This window comes from Scomber japonicus, chromosome 7 (assembly GCF_027409825.1).
Source record: "Scomber japonicus isolate fScoJap1 chromosome 7, fScoJap1.pri, whole genome shotgun sequence".
NCBI classification, from domain to species: Eukaryota; Metazoa; Chordata; class Actinopteri; order Scombriformes; family Scombridae; genus Scomber; species Scomber japonicus.
Window position 1 is genome coordinate 27225176 of NC_070584.1, and position 20809 is coordinate 27245984.

Sequence of the window (20809 nt, forward strand, 5' to 3'; positions counted from 1 at the left end):
ACATATTTCAAAGCTTCTCTGTCTGTGTTGCCTCTTAGACTATTAATACATTTTCTTTTGAGCAGGGCTTTGCATTGCCAGCTAATATCCTTATTTTGTATAATTTTGCAAACAGGCCATTATGTCATTTTAGTATGATCTCTTTCTTTGGCCACATGTACCTCAAATGTATTTCTACAGTGGAGTGATTAGCCTCACAGTATAAATAAGGTCCCATCTCTTTCTTTGTGCCTATAATGTGTGCCTTTCTGTTGGTTAACAGACATAGAAAACTCAGTGGTTACTTTTTGGGGACTCTAGATTGCTGAGCCTGTGCTTTCCATCAGCGTTCAAATAAGGGTTAAATTGCCTGGTAGAAATGTTAGCCAGTGATTCCAGATACTAGGTTGTATCTTTAGGAAGCTGGTTATTAGTGGCTTGTTGTTCATTAATGGCTTATTTCACAACTAGTTTTTATGCTATGTATGACACACTATTTTTTTGTCTGTGGTTGTTCCCTTGGTATAAGAAAATGAGACAGAGTCTATGCTCTCATCACTGTGATGCAGTTATAGTGGAACCCTAATATCAGCATGCTGACGTGCTCATGATATAAATGCTAAGGTGTAATGTTGATAATGAGAATATCATTAGTTTAGTAGGTATTTGCTTTCAGACTTAAGTGTTGGACAAATTAGCTTTGACCTGATGGTGGCCCAAGATTAGAAGTCAGGGGATCACCAAAGTGCTAAATATTTCATCTTGCGGGGGACTTGACTCTCTTAGGCAAATTTCATGGCAATCCTTCTTATAGTTGTTGAGACATTTTACTCAAAATTACAAATGTCAACCTCATGGTGGCACCAAAATGAGTAGGATTCGTCCTCTTGGGACCATGAATGTCTGTACACACTAAAAATCAAGTTTTTCTGTGGTGAATATAGCACCCACACAAGATTGTCTAGTCTCACTCGTAAGTCACTTTGGATGAAAGTGTCCGCCAAGTGACAAAATGTAAAAAATTCACCCTCAAAATGATGTTCATCTGACGTTTAAAAGATAGTTATTAACAACTGGTAACAAACTGTGACATGTAGATGATAGTAAGATTCAGTTTTGATAGCCTAACTTTAAAATAAAAAATAACGCTAAAACTGGGTTGTTGGTTGCTCCCAACAAAAATAGTCTATTGTCTTGGTTGGCTTTCTGAATTTATAAACCCAGTATTGACCAGTGATTTTTAGTGTGCATAAAGAATACAATCAATTTTGCAGGTATTTGCTTCCTAACTAAAGTACTATACAAATTATAGTTTCAACCTGGTGATGGCGCTGTATTAGAAGTCAAGGGATCACCAAATTGATAACATTTCACCATTACGGGGACATGACTGTCCGAGCCAAAGTTCATGGCAATACATCCATTACTTGAGTCTTTTTTAGTCAAAACCAAAAATGTTGGTATTGATGGCGTTGGAGGTAAAGTCAGCGGATCACCAAAGTAAGATTCTTCTTCTTCAGATCGTGCGTGCCTTCACATGACATTACTTTCTTTAAAGCTTTTCTGCTGGCATGGCTAAAAAGGCATAAAGAGACAGAGAGAGGAGCAGTACCCACATTTGAGCCAATATTGACGGTGAAAGTAGTAATTATGTTGATATTTACTGAGTTTAGACAGCTGCATCGGCCTTTAACCAGATACACGCACACCCTTTAATCATCTGTTTTCCGTTTTACCAACATACTGTATACCCACTTTAGTCTAACTATAAATGCACGACAAGTCTTTTATGTCAGTCTAAATTAAGTACTTCCAGTGTTGAGTGTAATGTAAGAGGATTCAGTTCCAAGACATGATAAATGCATTAACATTTTCTCCTCTAAGAGCAAACTTGCATGCAGCTTGCAGAGAAGAAGGCAGGCTCTGGCTCTCTGCTGTTCCACTAGAGTTCTGGCAGCACACTGCTGCTGTTCCTGCTGCTGCTGCTGCTGCTGCTGCTGATGCTGCTGGTTGCCTAGTGACTGTATCCATGGAACCGGCTCCCATCGTCATGGTGATGGGCCAAGGGAAAGAGACCCAGCAGTGAGGGAAGGGGGACAGAGATACCAGTACATCTGCAGTGTGTATAATGATCATGAAGATGAATAGTGATATTATCAAGGATGATGATGATTATGGTGGAGGTAATACGTGACATGTTGGTGTTGTCAGTTGTGGTGATGCTGAAGAAGGTGAGGAAAGATGTGATGAAGAGTCTTTTATCTTTATTATACAGAGAGAAAACACTGTCACTCACATTTTTGCCAGAATATGACCAAAAATGCTACCTTTGGACAGAGATTTGTCGTTTCAAAGAAAGCAATAGCTCAAATTGAAAGCTGTGTATTTAGCTTACGAGAAAAAAAAAAGTGACTGTTTGGCACATACTGAGCTGACTGAGAGGGACAGCGTTGACGTGAATTGTGCTGCAGGATAGAACTGCAATAGTTACCTGATCCACTGATTAGTCGATCAACAGACTGCTTAATCTTTGAAATGATTTCCAAAATTGCCCAATCGTCTGTGGTTCCGGCTTCTCTAAAATGAGCATTTTCTGCTCCTGCTTTGGTTATAAATCAGTGTAAATTGAATATCTGTGGGTTTTGGACTGTTACTTGGTCAAAAGGAGACATTTGAAGAGTATTCAGGCTCTATACTTTGTGTGGAGAAAGCTATTAGTCAATTCATTAAGATAACTGATGATGAAAATAATTGTTCATTGCAGCCTCATTATAAGAGTAGTTTGAGATTTGGTTACTATGGAAATGTGGTTATTTTTTTCTGCCATAAATCATTTAAGAGTTCAAGCTGAGGGTGTGAATGTTTGCTAGATACTGGTTGGAGTATGACTTGAAGCACAAACTACACACTCGGAATGTCATCCAATTTTGCTGCATTTTCCTAAAACCAACAAATCCATATGTTATGGAACGTTTGCAGGATTTGAGAGAAGAGAGAGAGAGAGAGAGAGAGAAGAGATGGAGGGAGGGAGGAGGAACAGACAGAAACATTATCCTCTTTGTCACGGCACGTACTGTACTGTAGGTTCACACAGGCTGCATGAAACTGTTCCAAACTGGTCTCACAGAGGATAAATTTATCTCATCCGTTTTGTTCGTTTAACTGGTTTAATGTGATTTTTTTCTTTTTTCCTTTTTTTTTTTTTTAAAACTGTGAATACAGATTCATATGAGAGCATCTGATCTATCCCTCTTGTCTCAGTGACAGCAGGGTTGCATCATGCACATTGTTCTCTCAAGGGTGACATAGTTCATTGGCCTGAATTATATTTTCTGGATCCTGTTTCTTTGTAGTCTTGGAGCTTGGTGTGGAATATTTAATGATAAATTGAATGCTAACAGTGTAACTTTGGCTTTAGAGAGTCACTCTATAGTACATAATATATTCCTGCAAGTTAAATGAGTCAGAGTTTGCTTGCATGGAGCAGCGGTAGTGTACCGGTGTAGGAACAAGAAGGAGAACAAGTTACCCAGACACAAAAACCAATAGGTGACATTAAAAACTTGGCACCAACAATTTATTACTTGCTTCAAAACGGCCTCCATTATTAGTGCTGAAAAGATCAATTAATCAAATAGTCAAACAGGAAATTGCAAATTATTTCCAAACACGATTGAGTTATTTACCTAGCAAAAAAAGTAAAACATTCTCTGCTTTCAGTCCCTGAAATGTGAGGATTTGCTGCTTTTCTGTGTTTTATATCACTTTAAAGTAAATATATTTGAGTTTTTGGACACACAAACAAGATGTGACATTGAGTTATGGGAATGTGTGATGGGCTATTTATTATCTTATATTTTATAGCATTCATGATTACATAAAAGATAAGATGATCTTAAATTGCAGCCTTTATTATCTTGCATAGAAGTTACCCAAATTGTTTGAATATTGACTTATTCTGCTCAGGTTGTTTCATACAGTAGCTAATTCAAGAGTGAACTCCTAATTCAAGAGTGTTAGTTCCAAATAGAGGTGGCTCATCAACTACAACTTCTAAAATGTGTTTTTTAAGGTAGCCAACTTTATACTCTAAAGTGCAAAATGCTTGTTGCATACATATCATCTGATTCCTCGGGCCTCACTTTTAGATCCAGTGTCCCCAGCTGTGGTTCACCATGCAGCATATTTTTGTGATACATTGTGCTGCTGGTACTGTGTTTCTCTGTCTCAACAAAAAGTCTGCCCTCATCCGCTGTGACAGCTACAAGAACACTGAAGAAGATGACCTGACAAGAGTCACTGACGAGGCAGGATGTCAAGCTAGGACATTGTTGTGAAATACACCTGCTTTTCAAAGGGGTGGAGAACAGGATAGTGTGGCATAGCAGCTTGGCCACATCTGTGCCTTGCTGCTGTTGGTCTAAAAGTCAAAGGAATGGCCTTGGATGAGCATCACCAGGTTTCTGTGTGTTTTATACTAATCACAGACAAAATAACAGTTTGGCAGAAACCATAGGTAACCATGCAATTGTTTAACAACCTAGCAGGACTGTAGCAAGGTGTTTCACACTGTAAAGTAGGGTGTGTGTGTGTGTGTGTGTCTGTGTGTGTGTGGATAGCTGAGTCTTTCACACTTGTCTAATGTGTCATGCAGTGTGACCCAGTGTTTCTGCTGAATCTTGCGTGTGTGTGTGTGTGTGTGTTTGCAGTTTTACTTGCCTCCATGTTTCTTGCTTGTTCAGTTACAACCTGATGGGATTTGGCCTTATACAAGGTTCTTCTAACATCCTCTGACCCCGTTTTTAATTTCCCAAATTCCCATAACCCCAAAAGTTAGAGAGATGACAAGTTGTCGAGTGAATCTAAGTAGGGCATTCTGTTGCCAGCATGGATATAGATATGGATGGAGCTCCAACTTGAGAGTACAAATGATTATATTTGTTAAATACTAAATGTGTTCTTTTAAAAACATGTTACATAAAACACATGAATCTTAGATCATCTTGTATAACCCAATCTAGACCTTGCAAACAAACCTGCAGACATTCTGACTCAGTAGCTCAGTTTCATTTTGTTTTTTATGGGCTTCACTGGATGCTTTAAAGTTTATAGTGACTCAGGTTGATTCAACTGAGGTCATATACATTAACAGACAACACACACCATGCATTTTGTAGGGGATCTCATACTTTCTGCATCCTATACAAGCCTCCTGAGTAAAGATGCACTTGGATTTACAGAATATTTGAAAATAGCTGTAACACTGATAGTAGACTTTGTGTTTCATACCAAACCTGTCTCCAGCTGCTCTCTGACATGAATGATACCCAGCTGGGGCATGAACACTCTCTCCAGCTATTACAAAATGCAAAATAAGCCAATGAAATAACTAATTTGAAAGCTACCCCCTAAATTAGCTGAAAGTGAGCATTTCAAACTAAAGTGTGTAATCCACATTTTAAATGTTATTAGACAGAGATTTAGAGATAACATCTGTTTTTGTTGCAGTGAGACAAATAGCAAAAAACTTGTCGGTTGCCAGAATACTGAAATTTAAAGCTTGAGAGAATTGTTTGAAACATTTAAGCAGATTAGCCAATTACTTGATCAACATAATATTAACTGACAGACGTTTTGATAATCGAATAATCGTCATTTTTAAAGCAAACATGCCAACAACTTTGCTGCTTTTTGCTTCTTGCATATGATGATTTATTACTTTTCTTTGTCACACATGCTGAATAACGTTTTCTTTGGACTGACGTGACATTGAAAGACGTCACCTTTGACTCTGGGAAATGATAATGATAAATGAGAGGCATTTGAACTGTCTTCTCATATTTTATAGACAAAGTGAATTATCAATAATTATCAGTTGCAGCTCTAGTTTGAAGTATTATGTCAGTAAATCATCAGCTTGATCAGCTGGTAGACAAATCATAACAATGCAAAAGATGAAATAAATATTTACACCTTTTTGTTTTATTGAAAAAGTTACATAAGGTGAAAGACAATATGATATAACTTTATTAGCAGTTTGTTGCTGCATGTAAAACGTCTTAGCTATCAGGATTTTGACTGCAGATGCTTTTATATTGTAATAAGTCAACTGAAATTGTTGGCCTTCCTAAAAGTCAAAACTGATCCAGTAATTCTTAGAGAAAGGATGCAATTTGTGACAGTCTCCCAGGAGACGGGAGGAGAAGGCGGGTCTGTCTGCATCCTGTACTGGTTTGTGTTGCCGTGGGCGACCCAGGCTTCTCTTAATGAGACAAAGGCCCGGGCATCCTCTGGTTTGAGCTCTTCATGAGATGACCCCTTCATGAGAGGACATCAGGATGTTTGAATGTGAGTCCTAAGGCCTCTGTTAGAGTCTTTAAAATCCTCTCAACCGTTCAGCATTTAACATGGAAGTAATTTAAGGCTTTTGAGTCTAATAATAATGGCCATCTCACTGTAGCAAAAATAACCATAACCTCCATTAATGGAAGAGCACCACTGAGATGGGATAGAAGCAGAACACTCGTCTGTAGAGAAAGACACAATGAGGAAACACGTAACTGCAATCAACCTGTAATTCGAATAGGAAGCAATCTCAGTTTTTGGTTGCTTTGGTATATTTTGTGGCAGAGAGGAAGTGTAGTGCAGGAGGGTAATCTCTCTAAAAGTCGACAGCATCTGCCTCTTGTCCTGCTCTATCTGTCTCAGCTCAGCTGTCATTGGCTATCAGACAGGAAGAGACTGAGAGATGGCTGGTGTTTGCTGCTCTTTGGTATTTTACCATCTGAATAAGACAGCAGGTTCTTTGTATCTGACATCTCTCTGAGGTTTAGATTTAATCATCAAAGGCCCTGAAAACATATTTTCTCCATCAGCTTCTTACTGTGAGCGATGCAGCAAGTTGAAACAGTTTTGGTTATTTTACATGTCTTCTGCAGTTGTGTTGCATATCTCTATGCACCATAATTCAGAAATATTTAAATTTGATGACAGGTGTGGGTTTGTTTGCGTGTACTGCTGGGGAGATGCCACTTTCAAAACACACCCACACACCCTGATAATGCAGATTAACATGACTGTTCGAGTGGTAAACTCTTTAATAAACCCTTCAACTACCTCAATTCCCAGTAAATAAGAATTAAACCTGCAATAACTGATTTTCTGGCTACTCTGACACATCGTCTCCATTGAAGTTGATTTTGGCAACAGTTGCTTACTTTCACATCTAGCAGTGACATGAGCAACATTATAATTTATTTGGAGACATGTTTCTGACAACCTGGTGACTAATATTCCGTATATTTTCTCTCTGTTTTTAGTCTCTACTGATTCCAGAGGAAATATCTGTTTCTATAGCTGCTAAATGCCATGCTCACCAGCTAGTCACTAACTGGCACTGCCCACACCTCTAACATTACACATTGTCACATTCATGCATTACTATTACAAGAATATAGATTCTCACTGCTGTACAGACTTAAACTTTGAATATTGCGTATATTTAGTCATAAATATTTACTGTCATACAGACATATTAACATGGCAATAATAACAGTAAGTAGAAATGATTGTTTCTTTATTAGTAAAACAGCCTCCAGAAGTCTCTCAGAAGTGACCATGTATAGGCACCCATTAGTTGTTAGGTGGAGACAGGCAGCTAGAGTTATTAAAGAAACAGCATTGCAGAACCAATCCAAAGTCTTTAAAGCAGCCCTTTATGTTTGTAAGGGGCATAGGTTTAGTAGCGGCCATTTTTACCGCCATTCAAACAACTACTGTACATGAAGTAATCTTCAGACTTCAGTAGATCTCCGATTGTTTGTTATCGTGATTCTATTTGAATTTATTTTGTTACTGCTGGAGAGAAATCATCTAAATCCTTTCCAAACCTTCCTGCCACAATGATGCACACTGACACACCTCTCCATAGATATATAAAATACTGAAGCAACTGACACTGTCCTGTAAAAACGGTTTGTCTCTAAAATGTTAAAATGTTCATGAGGTAAGAAGAACACCCCTAGTTTCAGCTTTGTGACAATGCACTTTTCAACTAACCAGTGTCCAAAAATATATAAATAGATTAGTTCATATTTGGTATCAGCAGATACTAATAATTGGAACATCAAGATCTACTGTACAGAACGTGATGGGGACACTTGTACCTTTGACTCAGCCATTTGACTTCCTAATGAGAAATACATGTAACAACCACAAACAGACTGTTTGCAAAGGGACCCTGACCTCTTGGGCTGTGTCTGGTAGGCCTGTTCTGTAATCCCTCCATGGATTTTGGTTAGCTGGCAGTGGTAGCCATTTCTCAGTATCTGACTTGGACCAGAGCTGCTCCCACCAGGATCAAGAGAGGAAATGGAGACTTGGCATGAAGACACTTCCTTTTTAGCCTCAGAGGAAGGAAATGATTATCAATCTTTTTCTTGATAGCAGTCTGTAATGAAAGCTGCTAATTTTGACAGTAAAAGGAAGATAAAAGTCTACATGTAAGATCTGCATTCAGATTTTTCTAGGCGAAATTGTCATTTAAATCCAGTTACTTTTCCCAATAAAAAACAGGCAAACAGTTGTAATACACCTTTTTTCACAGCAGTCATTTTGACATGTCAAATGCAATTGATAATATTAATAACAGCTGCAGTCCATGTAGGTTTTCAGTTCCAGAGACTTTGTATTGTTCACGCTACCTCACTGACAAAGCTTGATGGCACGTGTAAATGGAGCAGAGCCATTGTTTGTGATATCACTTCCACCTGTGCTTTTCTTGCTCTGACATGTCAAACTCTCAGCTATAATCAGATCTATTGTGTTTTAATGTCAGAACGGTTCTGATTTTTATATTAGAGAAAAAAAAGAGATGATGCTTTACAATAAGATGACTTTACTCTATAATGATTTTTTTGGCAGCAAAGCTTCACTACTCTCTGCTCCTTTGAGTTTGTTCTTCAGCACAGAATATCAGTAAAGATGTTTTTGCAACCATGCAAACATGTCATTCAATTTTACGATAGTGCAGAGAGAATACTGTGTGAAAGGAATCACACACATATTGTTTTCTCTATGTAAACAATATTTGAGTAATTCTCCACTGAATTACTTTTTTCCATTCATGAGTTTACGTATTGGATGAGATGTAGTACGATAATTTTGTTTGACATTGTTTTTTTCTTTACATTTGAGCCAATGTCCCCAGGCTCTACTATAGGCAACGATGTGTGGAGAATGTTAATAGATCACTCGTCCACACGTGACTGAGCGGAGACCTCAGAGAATGCGTGTGTATATGTGTATATGCGTGCAGTATACTGTGTCGCTGTAGAGTGTGTGTGCTCATCCATGCATGTGTCTTAAGCGTACTGGGTGTGTGGAGCTGCATGTGACTATATGTGTGCGTGTGTGTGAGAGAGAGAGAGGGAGAAAGAGAGAGAGAGAGAGAGGAAAGATTGCTGACAATGAGTTTTCTTCAACACTTCAGCTGAACTTCAGCTTGAAGAGGACATATTGTGCTTTTTGTGATTTTCTGTCATTTATATACGGTTATAATGTTGGATGTCAGTGTTAAACAAAATTTGTGGCGAACGTATGTAAAAATAACTAAATAAAGTCAAATTCCAGGGCTTCAGAGTTCAGAGGAACACTGTTTGCAGACTTACCTCTATTAAGCATCAAACTCACATCAGATTGTTTGCACATGCCCACAGGCAGCCATCTGTTCCGTAGTGTTTGTTTCTGAGGTTGCTCGTATTGTTGTCCATCAGTTATTCACAGCGTCCACTTGCACATTTTTGGATTTGGGCTTGAATATGTACAGATGTTTTTGAGTTTCCATTTCAAATAAAAAACAAGGGAAAAAAAACACTATTTGTAACTTTATGTGTCCTCGTGTGTGTATGTGTGTGTGTGTGTGTGTGTGTGTGTGTGTGTGTGTGTGTGTGTGTGTGTGTGTGTGTGTGTGTGTGTGTGTAAGTGTAAAGCATAGGTGTTTAATGCATCTTGCCTTCTGCATTTCTCTTCTCCTCCTGTTGACTGTCTCTCTCTCTGTGTAGCATCCAGTATGTCAGCATATGTAGGCCAGCTCCCACAGGTCTTATGGGCTCTATAGGTGTCCATAGGATTGCCTGTATGGCAGCTGTAGCATAGCAACTTGGCTTGAACATGCAAAGCAGGCAGAGCTGATTAGCAATTCAGTCGTGCCTGTTGACATGTGTACCTACATGCTAAGATCTGGTACATTTCCACAGTTTGAATCCTTTATCTTGCACACCCTCAGATTCATCTTTTCAACCATTGGAAGGGTTGCTTGATAGTTGGGTAGCTGAGAGAGCCACAGAAACTGGAGGGTGATTTCTACAACACTTAACGTTGACCATACAGTACCAGGTCTCCACAGTACTAATTCTCCAGTGAGGTTATTACTTTGAAAGCCTGATTTTAAACCATTAAAGAGAGAAAGACAGAGAGGTGAGGAGGTGGGTGTGTGACAAAAATACAGAGTGTGCAGTCCCACAGAGCATTTGTGGGACTGGCGTATTGTTCCCTTTTGTGCACAAGAACATTTGCAACGTAAGTGTGAAAATCCAAAGTTAAATGTTGCTGCAGTAACAAAAACATGAACTTCATTCCTTGTTATTTTAAGTATGAAACTGTTCTACAAAAACATTACATGAAGTTCAAGCTCTCTGAATCGTGATGGTGAAGTTTGATGGTGCCCAGGTATGTGGGAGTGAAGTGTCTCACCCTTGACTGACTGGCCCGAATTTGCCTTGTGTGTGATGCCCACGTCGCCGCGGCGATGGCATCATGTTAAAATATTATCTAGAGCGGCTTTGTGTCGTGACAAGTGGGCTACATACCAATGTATTCTCACTGAGCTGCCTCCTCACTGTGACTGTACTCCTCCCGTCTCTCTCGGTGCTTCCAGACATGGAAGTTGTCAGAGTCTGTGGTTACTCTGTTCTGCAACAAGCTGTTTCTTCTGTGCTAGTACTAATAATAACTGATGACGGTGGGATGTTAGTTTAATACTTATCTAGGTGTTTAAAGCGGAGATGATGATGACAGGAATCAGACAGGCCAAGCTGTTTCAGTGTTTCAGTGTGTAAAGCTTTGTGCTTGCAGCCCAGCCCATAATACTGGGTTAGGGTTAAGGTACATTATTAGATTGTACCAACAGTGGACAAGTTGTAGTAGATCTGATAAAAAAAAACTGTATATTGACATTGTTCACTCAAATTCAGGTCATATTTTTTCTCTTGAAATATCTACATCACCCTTTTAAAAAACACTTTTAGTTACACTGCACTTTTAATCTGAATGACCCTTTCAGTAGGTTGAAGAAATGGGAAGGATGCCAAAAGATCATGCTGATGTTTCTTTCACCAGAGAATATGAAAACCAGATGAGGTCAAAAGGGCAACACACACTAAAAGACATGCACCCATTGTTTTTTATGTTAGCTCACAATATTGTCATGCATGATTGCTTTTTGGGATATGCATCTGTCCAGTTTCCCAGTGCCATCTGTAGCATAGCTGGTGAAGGTCGAAGGAGCTGGCAGCATATAGGTGGATGAAGCCGCTGGATAGCTAACTGTAGCTGAGACAGCCGCACAACTGGATGTGAATTACGACACTGCTGCCTTATTTTAAAACACTGTACACCACCAAACAATGCCAAGTATCCATAACACGACATCACTTGATAAATTAATAAGAAAACAAAGCTATCGTAACCTGTACCAACTTGTTACTGAGGGTTCACTCTGATGTCCGTCAGTCCAAACAATACAGCAACCACTTCATCACATCAAAACAAAGTCAGCTCAGTTTTTCAAAGGAACCACAATACCATCTCGGGTTGCACAAATCAGATTTTTTTGCTTCTAAATGAGATCAGATTTTTTTCACAGAAGTATGAATGATCCATCTGATTAGATTTTTTTTCAGAGCCACTTCCATATATAGTCTGATTCATATCTGATCTCTGGCTACACAGTTTATGTTTTTAACATCTCACTTCTCTGTATATTATCCATCATCATCATTCACTTATAGGTTTTTGCCTTTTGTCTTATTGGTGTGTTTTTTCAGGTATATTCATTGGAGATAGGTCCAAAACTTGGCTCAACTCAACCCTAGTCTTACACATACATGCCACCACACCTACTGCTCACCTACACTCAGAAACGCCAAGTATACATTCAGTCCACAGAATTATAAAACGTCATTAAGTGGGTGTAAAAATTGTTTCCATTCCCAGTCCATTTTCCTCACCTGGGGGACTGGTTCAAGAGTGTTGCATAAAGCTTGTCAAAATGGTGCTCTTAGCCAAGGCTTTTTAATTAGTGTTTTATGGTAATTTGGGGCAATTGAGTCCCCGGTTTCCATAGCAACTGCTCACTGTGCAATTTCCATGGACTGTTAAAGAGAGCTTTAGGGATAAAACTTACTAAAGGGTGTTTATGCAAATGCAGGGCTGTCATGCAGCGCGAGGAAAACATTCAAAACCCTGCAAGCATGTGGAGTCCACTGTGAAAGAGAGCGTGCTCTTACTGAAAGGTCACAGGTTAGATTCCTCCAAAAGACAGTGGGCTCAAGTGTTGAAGTGACCATGAGCAAGACACTAAACCAGACCTGGTCACTTAGCGGAAATCCTTAACTGTCAAGGCATAGATAAAAGAAGTTTTAAAGGCTATTTTCAGTGAGAGATGTTTAGAAAGAGGTGTGGAAGGAGGAAGAAGAAGACGAGGAAGAGGATTTAGGAGTGACAGAGGCAGCAGCAGGTGATAGATGGAGTGAACGCATGAATAGAGATCCAGACAGTCATGCACAGCTATCAGCTGGCAGTAAAGAAGAGAGATTGACTCCCAGCCAGAGAGAGGAGGAGGAGAGAGAGAAAGAGAGTGGGATGACAGAAAGATAGAGAGGTTGTTCCAGATAGCAGCAGGTCTCACAGTGTGTACAGAGAGTGTTTGAGGTGAAGGTGAACCGTTCTCTTGCAATCAGGACTCTGTGTGCTCTGTGTTCAGCACGTTGTAGAGAACGAAAACTGGTCATGCAGGGATTCAATAATCACAAGTTAAACATTTTAAGACCTGGTGATAGATTGAAGGTTAAAGTAATGACTGGGTTAAATTTAGGATACAGTTTGGGGTTAGGCAGGTAGGAGTAAAGGAATCAAACTTCTTACCCACCGTGATTTCTAGATTTATTTATTTTTGCCTCGTTGTATCTTAAACCTTCATTAGCGGATTTTTTTGGCCACTTGGGGGCAGCGGAAACAAGTTGTGCACACAACACTGACGTATCTTCAACTTGTAAGTTGATATGTTGAACTTGTTTGCAAACCGTTGCTTAATTAAACATCCAGATCTTAAGAAGCAACAGTATGAATCATTTGGAGTCATGTTTCTGTGCACCTGGTGGATGTAAGTCCAATGTTCACTCTTCTTTAGCTTTGATTTTGGTCTATACCAACTTGTTAAAGAAATATCTGGCTATTTAACTTCTAAACGCTCCACTATGTTCACCAGCTAGTCACTGTCTGTTTGCTGTTTGGTGCTAAGCAGGTAGTGTACAGTCGGTTTTGAGAGATTTTTCTCTGACAACAGCTGCCTGCAGCTGCATCTGAAAATGACACTATGAGACTGGTGAGAGTGAACCAAAACAGTTAAGTTGCAGCTGGACAGCTAAACAACGAGCTCCAACAAAGCTCCATAAAGCTGAGGGGAGCTGCCCAATCACATGATAAACTCTCCGTAGGTTCATCACTATGGGCAACACCCCTGACATTACACAGTCATTTAATTATTGACTATAGCTGCTTTAAAGATAAGCGATCTCTATGATCTCTGTTTAGTTTCAAGCAGTTAAAAAAAAGTTATCTACTCAGATTGTTTTAGAGGTAAAACCTTCTAGTATTTCACAATTAAAAACTTCAAAGATTAAATTAAGGTCAGAAGAAATAAATATTTTGTGTACCAGATTCTTTTCCTTAATCTTGTGCCTATCAAATTTTTATTACAACCCTTTAGGCTGGAAACCACTATGTAACTTTTGAGACAAGACTTTTGTTTTTTAACAAAAAGTTTAATTTATAAGCAATAAAACACTTTTGCTTAGTAAAATACATTCAGGGGTTTTATCACTACAAACTGTTGTTATATAGTATATGCAACCACTAGCTTATAGTGGCTAAAGTGACCAAACTTTAGATAGATATCACTGCATTGCTAAGTCGTTAAGTGACTTTATAGCTCTTATTATAGCATTTGTTATTCTCCTCTAAATGTCACATGTGGCCTCAGTCAGAAAATGTTAAGTATTCTCACTTTAAGGCAGCACAACTGTTAGTTTTGGATCCCCAGTTCCGACACTTCCGACACATTCAGACACTAAGGTGACATTTTCTACCTGTGATTTGAAGACTGCAATGCACACGGTGTGCCGCTACTTTTAATGTTGTTCCTCGAGGACAATGGTTTCACATTTAGGAAGCAAAATGTTGAATCAAAGTAACCCAAAATGTCATCCTGTTCTTAGTATGATCTATGAATAGTTCAAAGCTTCTAGGTCAACAGTTTGACGCTGCAAGACATGATGCTGTAAAAGTAGACATCGGTGTGTGTGTGTGTGTGTGTGTGTGTGTGTGTGTGTGTGTGTGTGTGTGTGTGTGTGTGTGTGTGTGTGTGTGTGTGTGTGTGTGTGTGTGTGTGTGTGTGTGTGTGTGTGTGTGTGTGTGTGTGTGTGTGTGTGTGTGTGTTCATTCCACTTTTCTCTTTTTCTGGCTCTGAGCATTGGACGAGCTGCTGGGACACCAGCATGGCAAGGTGACCTGAGTAAATAAGAAAATATATTATTAAAAATAACACACGCCTACACACAAACTTCTTCTCTTAAGGGGACTTTGCATTGACTACTACACAGGCCTGATGCTTCAGCTTGACCCTGATCAAGCTCAATCAGCAGAAACTGACTTTTGAACATTCTTTCTTACATATTTTACTACTTATAATCTCCATGACCACACATTGAAACAAAACAAACCAAATTAGCTGACTGTAGCTAGCAGGTTGAGACTTTAATAATTTAGCTTTTGTTGTTGTAATTGTATTATTAAATTAACTTAATCCCTTAATATTAATATTTGTATTTTTAGGCATGAATCCTAGAGTGTAATGAGCCCAAACTGGCCTAAATTTCTCAAGCCATTGGTTTCCATTGGTCTCTGGTGAGATCTCCGTCAGCAAAGTAGATCTTGTTTGAAGACATGAATCTGTCATAGAAGTTTGGTCTACTTATATGTGAAAAGACTTACCTGATCTTCAGTTATGTAAAATTGCTTATGGGAAGTTATCGTTGTCTTTCTCTCCCAGAGGTAGGGATGATTCATACCAGAGAACATAGTCTGTGGAGATTTTATAGTTCTCAAACAGAAGCTGATAAGTTTATCTTTCACATAAAAAAAAAAAATCCTAGAAATTAAAAAAAAAAAAAGGGAGTGGGGTGCTCCTGTAGAGAGGAAGCAAAAAAAAGTACTGTGCTTGATTTAAAAGCTTGATTTAAGATGGCTTCCCTGGCTGACTCTTGGTAGGGGGGGGGGGGGGTTGGGATGGAGGAAGAGAGAGGAAAAGTTATACACAGAGACAGACTGAGGAAGAGCTTTGAGAGGAAGAGAGAAGACAGAAAGAGGAGATGTGCTGGGGCGTCTCAGGCAGAACTGGGCCACTGAGCACAACCCTGGAAGAACAGAGGAGAAAAAAAAGAAAAGACTGGCCTGGAAACGAGAGCGAGAGAGAGAGAGAGAGAGACATGACAGAAGGAGAGGAGGGAGAGGAGACGCTCAAGTAAAGTCATCTCACTGTGTAGAATAAAACAGTTGGGCAAATAAAGCCTTCAGATGAAGGCCCCCCCAAATAATTGATCTAATATAAATATTCCTCTTTAACACATAATACCACACATTCTTTACTGATTTATAGTCTAACCTCAAATATTTTAGTATAGATTATTCCAGATTAATTATGATAGCATTGTCTTTTACAGTAATTGCAATCAAATGAGGCTAGTATCAAACAATCAGACAACTTTTAAACAAACTACCAGATTACAAATAAACTTAATTAGCTTATTAGCTCACTTATTTAGAGAGCAGGCAAACTGTGAAATTATTGCTCTTACTGTTAGACCTCCTGCTTTATCTACGACCAGCTACACTAGCAGTTGATGTGCATACACTCAATTTCACTTTGCTGTGAGGGATTAATACCAGTATTTTTGGCGTGCTCACTTTTACTTTTAGTTCTAAATAAAGTAGCTTTTAATAATCGAGGTTAAGTGTTGCCTTGTTTATAACCAGTCTGACTGTCTGGGTTTTATTGTCTAGTCTGAGTTGATTGTCAATAGAAGTTGTAGCCAGTGACAGTGATATGCTGCAAACAATGATTATTTTCATCCTCAAAGTTTTTAATGTATAAATGTATTGTTTAGAGCAGGGGTTCCTTTTTTTTTTTTTTTTTGCATGTGCCCCTTTAAAAGCAGCACTACTTACATTTTTATTATTGTGATTCATTTTTATATTTTGTCATTTGGCAGTAGCTTTTGTCCAAAATGACTTAAAAGCAAAACAAGACAGTCAAGCATTTAGAGGATGACTCCAAAAGGGCTGCGGTCCAAATACTGAAGTATACCTAACCAAGTAACAGTGCATTGAGACAGAAGTTTGTTGGTGTCTTTTTTGTGCAAATGAAATATCATTATCAACAAGAAAGAAGGTGATTGTTGAGCATTTTAACCACAGAGGATTTTTTTTCCCATATTTTTTTTATATCGTTAAAATACTCCTGAAAAATTAAAACAATCCAGTACTTAAAAATAATTTAGCAAAGATTGGATAATCTCCTGACCCCTCAGTTTGATATTTTGGGAATCACTGGTTTGGCTTAGGAGAGGCTAAATACATTACTGTCCCATTCAGACTTGTGCACTTTGTCACATGTCACACATTTCTTACACTTATCTATCCAATAAAGACACACAGTGCAAAACCCAAATATATATATATATATATATATATATATATATATATATATATATATATATATATATATAGAAATATACAGTATATAAAAGCTGAAAACAACAAATACTTGGAATTTGTGCTTTATATACGACTCAATTTATCATTATTGCCAAAATTAGATTCTAATTTCCATTCATGTATTTGTTTCAGCAGTGTTCTTTGTTAGCAGACATACTGTATGAAGACACTGTATGTCAGACTATCACTGCAGTAGCCCAGATAAGTTCCTCTCTGACAGCACGACTCTCTCTGCTGTATCTGCTTCCTCTCTCTGTCTGCTGCTTGTTTATCTGTCTTTATTGCGTACTATAAATACATCCCACTGTTTGTCTGTTTATCTTTCAGTCTGTCGTCTGTCAGTATTCGTCATCGAATGGTCCTAAACTTTTCTAGACCTTTTTTTTTTTTTCTTAAACCATTGGAAAAGTCTTGTCTTCATTCTGTGGCTGGACTGAGAGTTTAAAGTAGCACTGGTTTGACCCATTTTAGTGCATATGTACTGTTACTGTTTGTGTAATTCATTCATGCATCTGAGCATAATTGATTCAAACATTTTGGATGCAGGTGAATAGTCAGCTGTTTCGTGTTTCATATCGTGTCAGTCTATTGTTATTTTTAGTGTGGATGATGTGAGGGTCAATGAGTTTTACAGACATGCCACCTGGAGCCACTGTGGAGGGCAGATTAACAGTGGGTGTGAAAACGCCCAGACCACAATCCAGTAACATTTCTGTTGTAATTCCTTGAGACCAGAAAAAATAGCACTGTTTTTTTTCCTTTTTTCAAACATTTCAAACATATATTTACTCTTTACTGACAAGCAATATCTTGTGTGAATGACTATCTCTGCAGCAAAGGTGGAGGTGGATGGTTGAACATGCAGAGTTTATAACCGACCGTGGTTTGTGTCCCATCTCCTACAACAAGTTATTTAATGTGTTGACCATGGATGTAGACTTTTATTAACCTCAAAGAATAGTCACAGTCAGGTGCCCATATCATTCCTGAAATCATTTCTCCTGTTAATACTGGCTACTGAAAGATACCCTTCAAATGGTGCTCTCAATGTAAGTGATGGAGTCATTTTGTGCTAGAAAAAACCCCCCCAAACATTTAAAAGTTGATCTGAAGCTTATATGAAGCTCAGCAGCCTGAGTCTATTTTATTAACATTTTATTTTATATTTTATATTATCCCTCACCTTTAAAGTGTCTTCTGTATAAACTCTTACCTATGTATATACATTGTGTAAATTATTCAAGTATCAATGTGCACTTAATTCTAACACCCCTGGATAATGTTACAGCCTTACTACCTCAGCAAAATCCACTAGACTTGCACTAATGTACAGTGTACTTTTCTTTAGTATATTAAAATCAGTACAGTGTGTACTCAGCATATAGTATATTATAGTATCATAGTTATGGTTATATCTTTAGTCTGTATTCTAGTTTTTTATCTATCTATCTATCTATCTATCTATCTATCTATCTATCTATCTATCTATCTATCTATCTATCTATCTATCTATCTATCTATCTATCTATCTATCTATCTATCTATCCATCTATCTATCTATCTATCTATCTATCTATCTATCCATCTATCCATCCATCTATCCATCTATCCATCCATCTATCCATCTATCCATCTATCCATCTATCCATCCATCCATCCATCCATCCATCTATCTATCCATCTATCCTAGTCATAGTTAAGTTATCTGCCACATTTACAGCCTCTGTAGCATCAAATTCCCTCTTTGTGTTTCCCTGTTGAGCTGTGTTGGATATATAGAAACAAAAAGAGGGACTGTGGCACTAAAACATTTAAATATTTGGTTGGTTAAATTAAATATTAACTTCAGATAAACTTTTAAATACATGTGTAGACAGAAAGAGGACTGGAGGAATGATTACAGCAACAAAACGTGTTTCTGTGTTCCCGACTATTGATTTTAGACAGACTAAAATAATTGTGAACTTGTCCTTTAAGAGTTACCTCAACTTAACCAGACTTTTACCACAGGGGTGACAGATCAGAAAATGGTGGATATTTTGTTTTTCAATAACAAGTGCTTTAGATACATTATATATTTCCATATTGATGCTATAGTTGATACTGATGTCCAAGTTTACTCACAACTGACTGAGTCATTGTTCATTGTCCCCCAAGAAACCACTTCATTAATATCCCTGAACCATTTTTCAGGTTTTCATAAGCTTGAAAACAGATACTACTTAATACAATGTCTTTCTCTCTTCACAGTTAATCTACAGGTTAAAGATAAAGCTTGCTATTGATGATAACATCTGCATGCTGCTTAGATTGTAATCTTTTCAAATAGTTTAACAAAATTGGCTTCCGCTGCCAGAAGTCTCTTGTTCCTATGATAAAAAAATATAAATATACCCTAACAACCTTTGTTATATTGGGACATTGTGGGTTGTGGGATCAGATATACTACTAGGTGGGTCCCTTTTACAGACCACACACATGCAGTTGAATCGCCTGTACAGTAGATGTGAGAGTGTGACCTCCCCAAATACTAAACCCCCTGTGACCCTGACCTGAGCAGCAGAAGTAGGTACAGTTAATGGGTTGATGTATTAATATATGTAAGGAAACTATATTATTTTCATTATCAACAAATCTGCTGATTGTTTTCTTGATGAATCTACATTCTCACCTTTCACAATCTAAAATTATCATATGTTTGAAGTTTGCTTGAAAAAACAAGCAATTCCTATTATATTTCCCAAATGTAACTGAGTCAGCTTGTGGCAGCTTATAAAGATATCCTTGCTATGCACAAAATGTTTAATATTCACTAATTTATTCATTGTCTTTATGTATTTATTCCTTGTCGTGTGGTTGAAGGATATCCCCCAATGGCTCTGGCTGTGAGGCAGCAAAACACCAAGGATGTTAAACTTAATCTCTGTATTCAATATCCATCATTCCCCTCGAGATACACCTTGTCTGTACATCTCAGCTTTTTTTTTTCTGGTCATTCTTGTGCATGTAGAATGACTCCTCTGACATCACTTTAAAGCTGCATATTTCATCTGATTTCTGGACAGGAACATTTACACATGATCCTACTTCAAAACCCTTCTACTCTGCTAACAGACCAAGAAAAAAAAATCTGAGTGTGTGTTTGTATGCATGTGCTTGTATAGTTAACTGCTGTAAGTGGTTATTTAATGAATGTAAAAAAGACAGAACAAGCTGTTCCTGGCTGCTAGTTAGCTAACTGCCTCCCACATACACAGTCTCACAAACACACACACACGTACACACACACACACACTGCTTGACAATGTGGAGCACTGGGATGTGAAACAGGATTTTCCATTTTCTCTCACTGTCACTGTTGCAAGTAATCACAAACTTAAATTAGTTTGCGTGTGTGTGTCAGCACTGGTTTATATGTGTGTCTGTGTTTTACATACTTGTACGTGACAGTGTGTGACTGTTTAATTGTGAGTGAGAGCAGGAGCCTGGGGTGAGTGCTGCAGAGTGAAGTGTTCACACCTTTTCTTAAAAAAAAAAAAAAGGAAAGGCAGGAAAAGGAGACACACGCAGAGTTATAAAGCTCTTATTCAGATGTAGGATATATTTGAGTGTATGTAAAAACGTCGCCAAATGTGGAGCGATCGCCCACTGAGTGCAGCATGTTCTGTTTTATGGGAGAGAGAGAGAGAGAGAGAGAGAGAGAGAGAGAGGGAGAGAG

At 38.2% G+C, this 20809-nt stretch overlaps 1 protein-coding gene across 1 annotated transcript in view; it reads left to right on the plus strand.

Moving 5' to 3' along the window:
• Nucleotides 1–10683: 10683 nt before the first annotated feature.
• lrrc7 (leucine rich repeat containing 7) overlaps nt 10684–20809 on the plus strand; it is a 54521-nt gene continuing 44395 nt past the window's right edge. Inside the window, 1 exon segment of the mRNA XM_053323017.1 lies at nt 10684–10707. Within this exon segment, the coding sequence (XP_053178992.1) occupies nt 10684–10707 (24 nt within the window).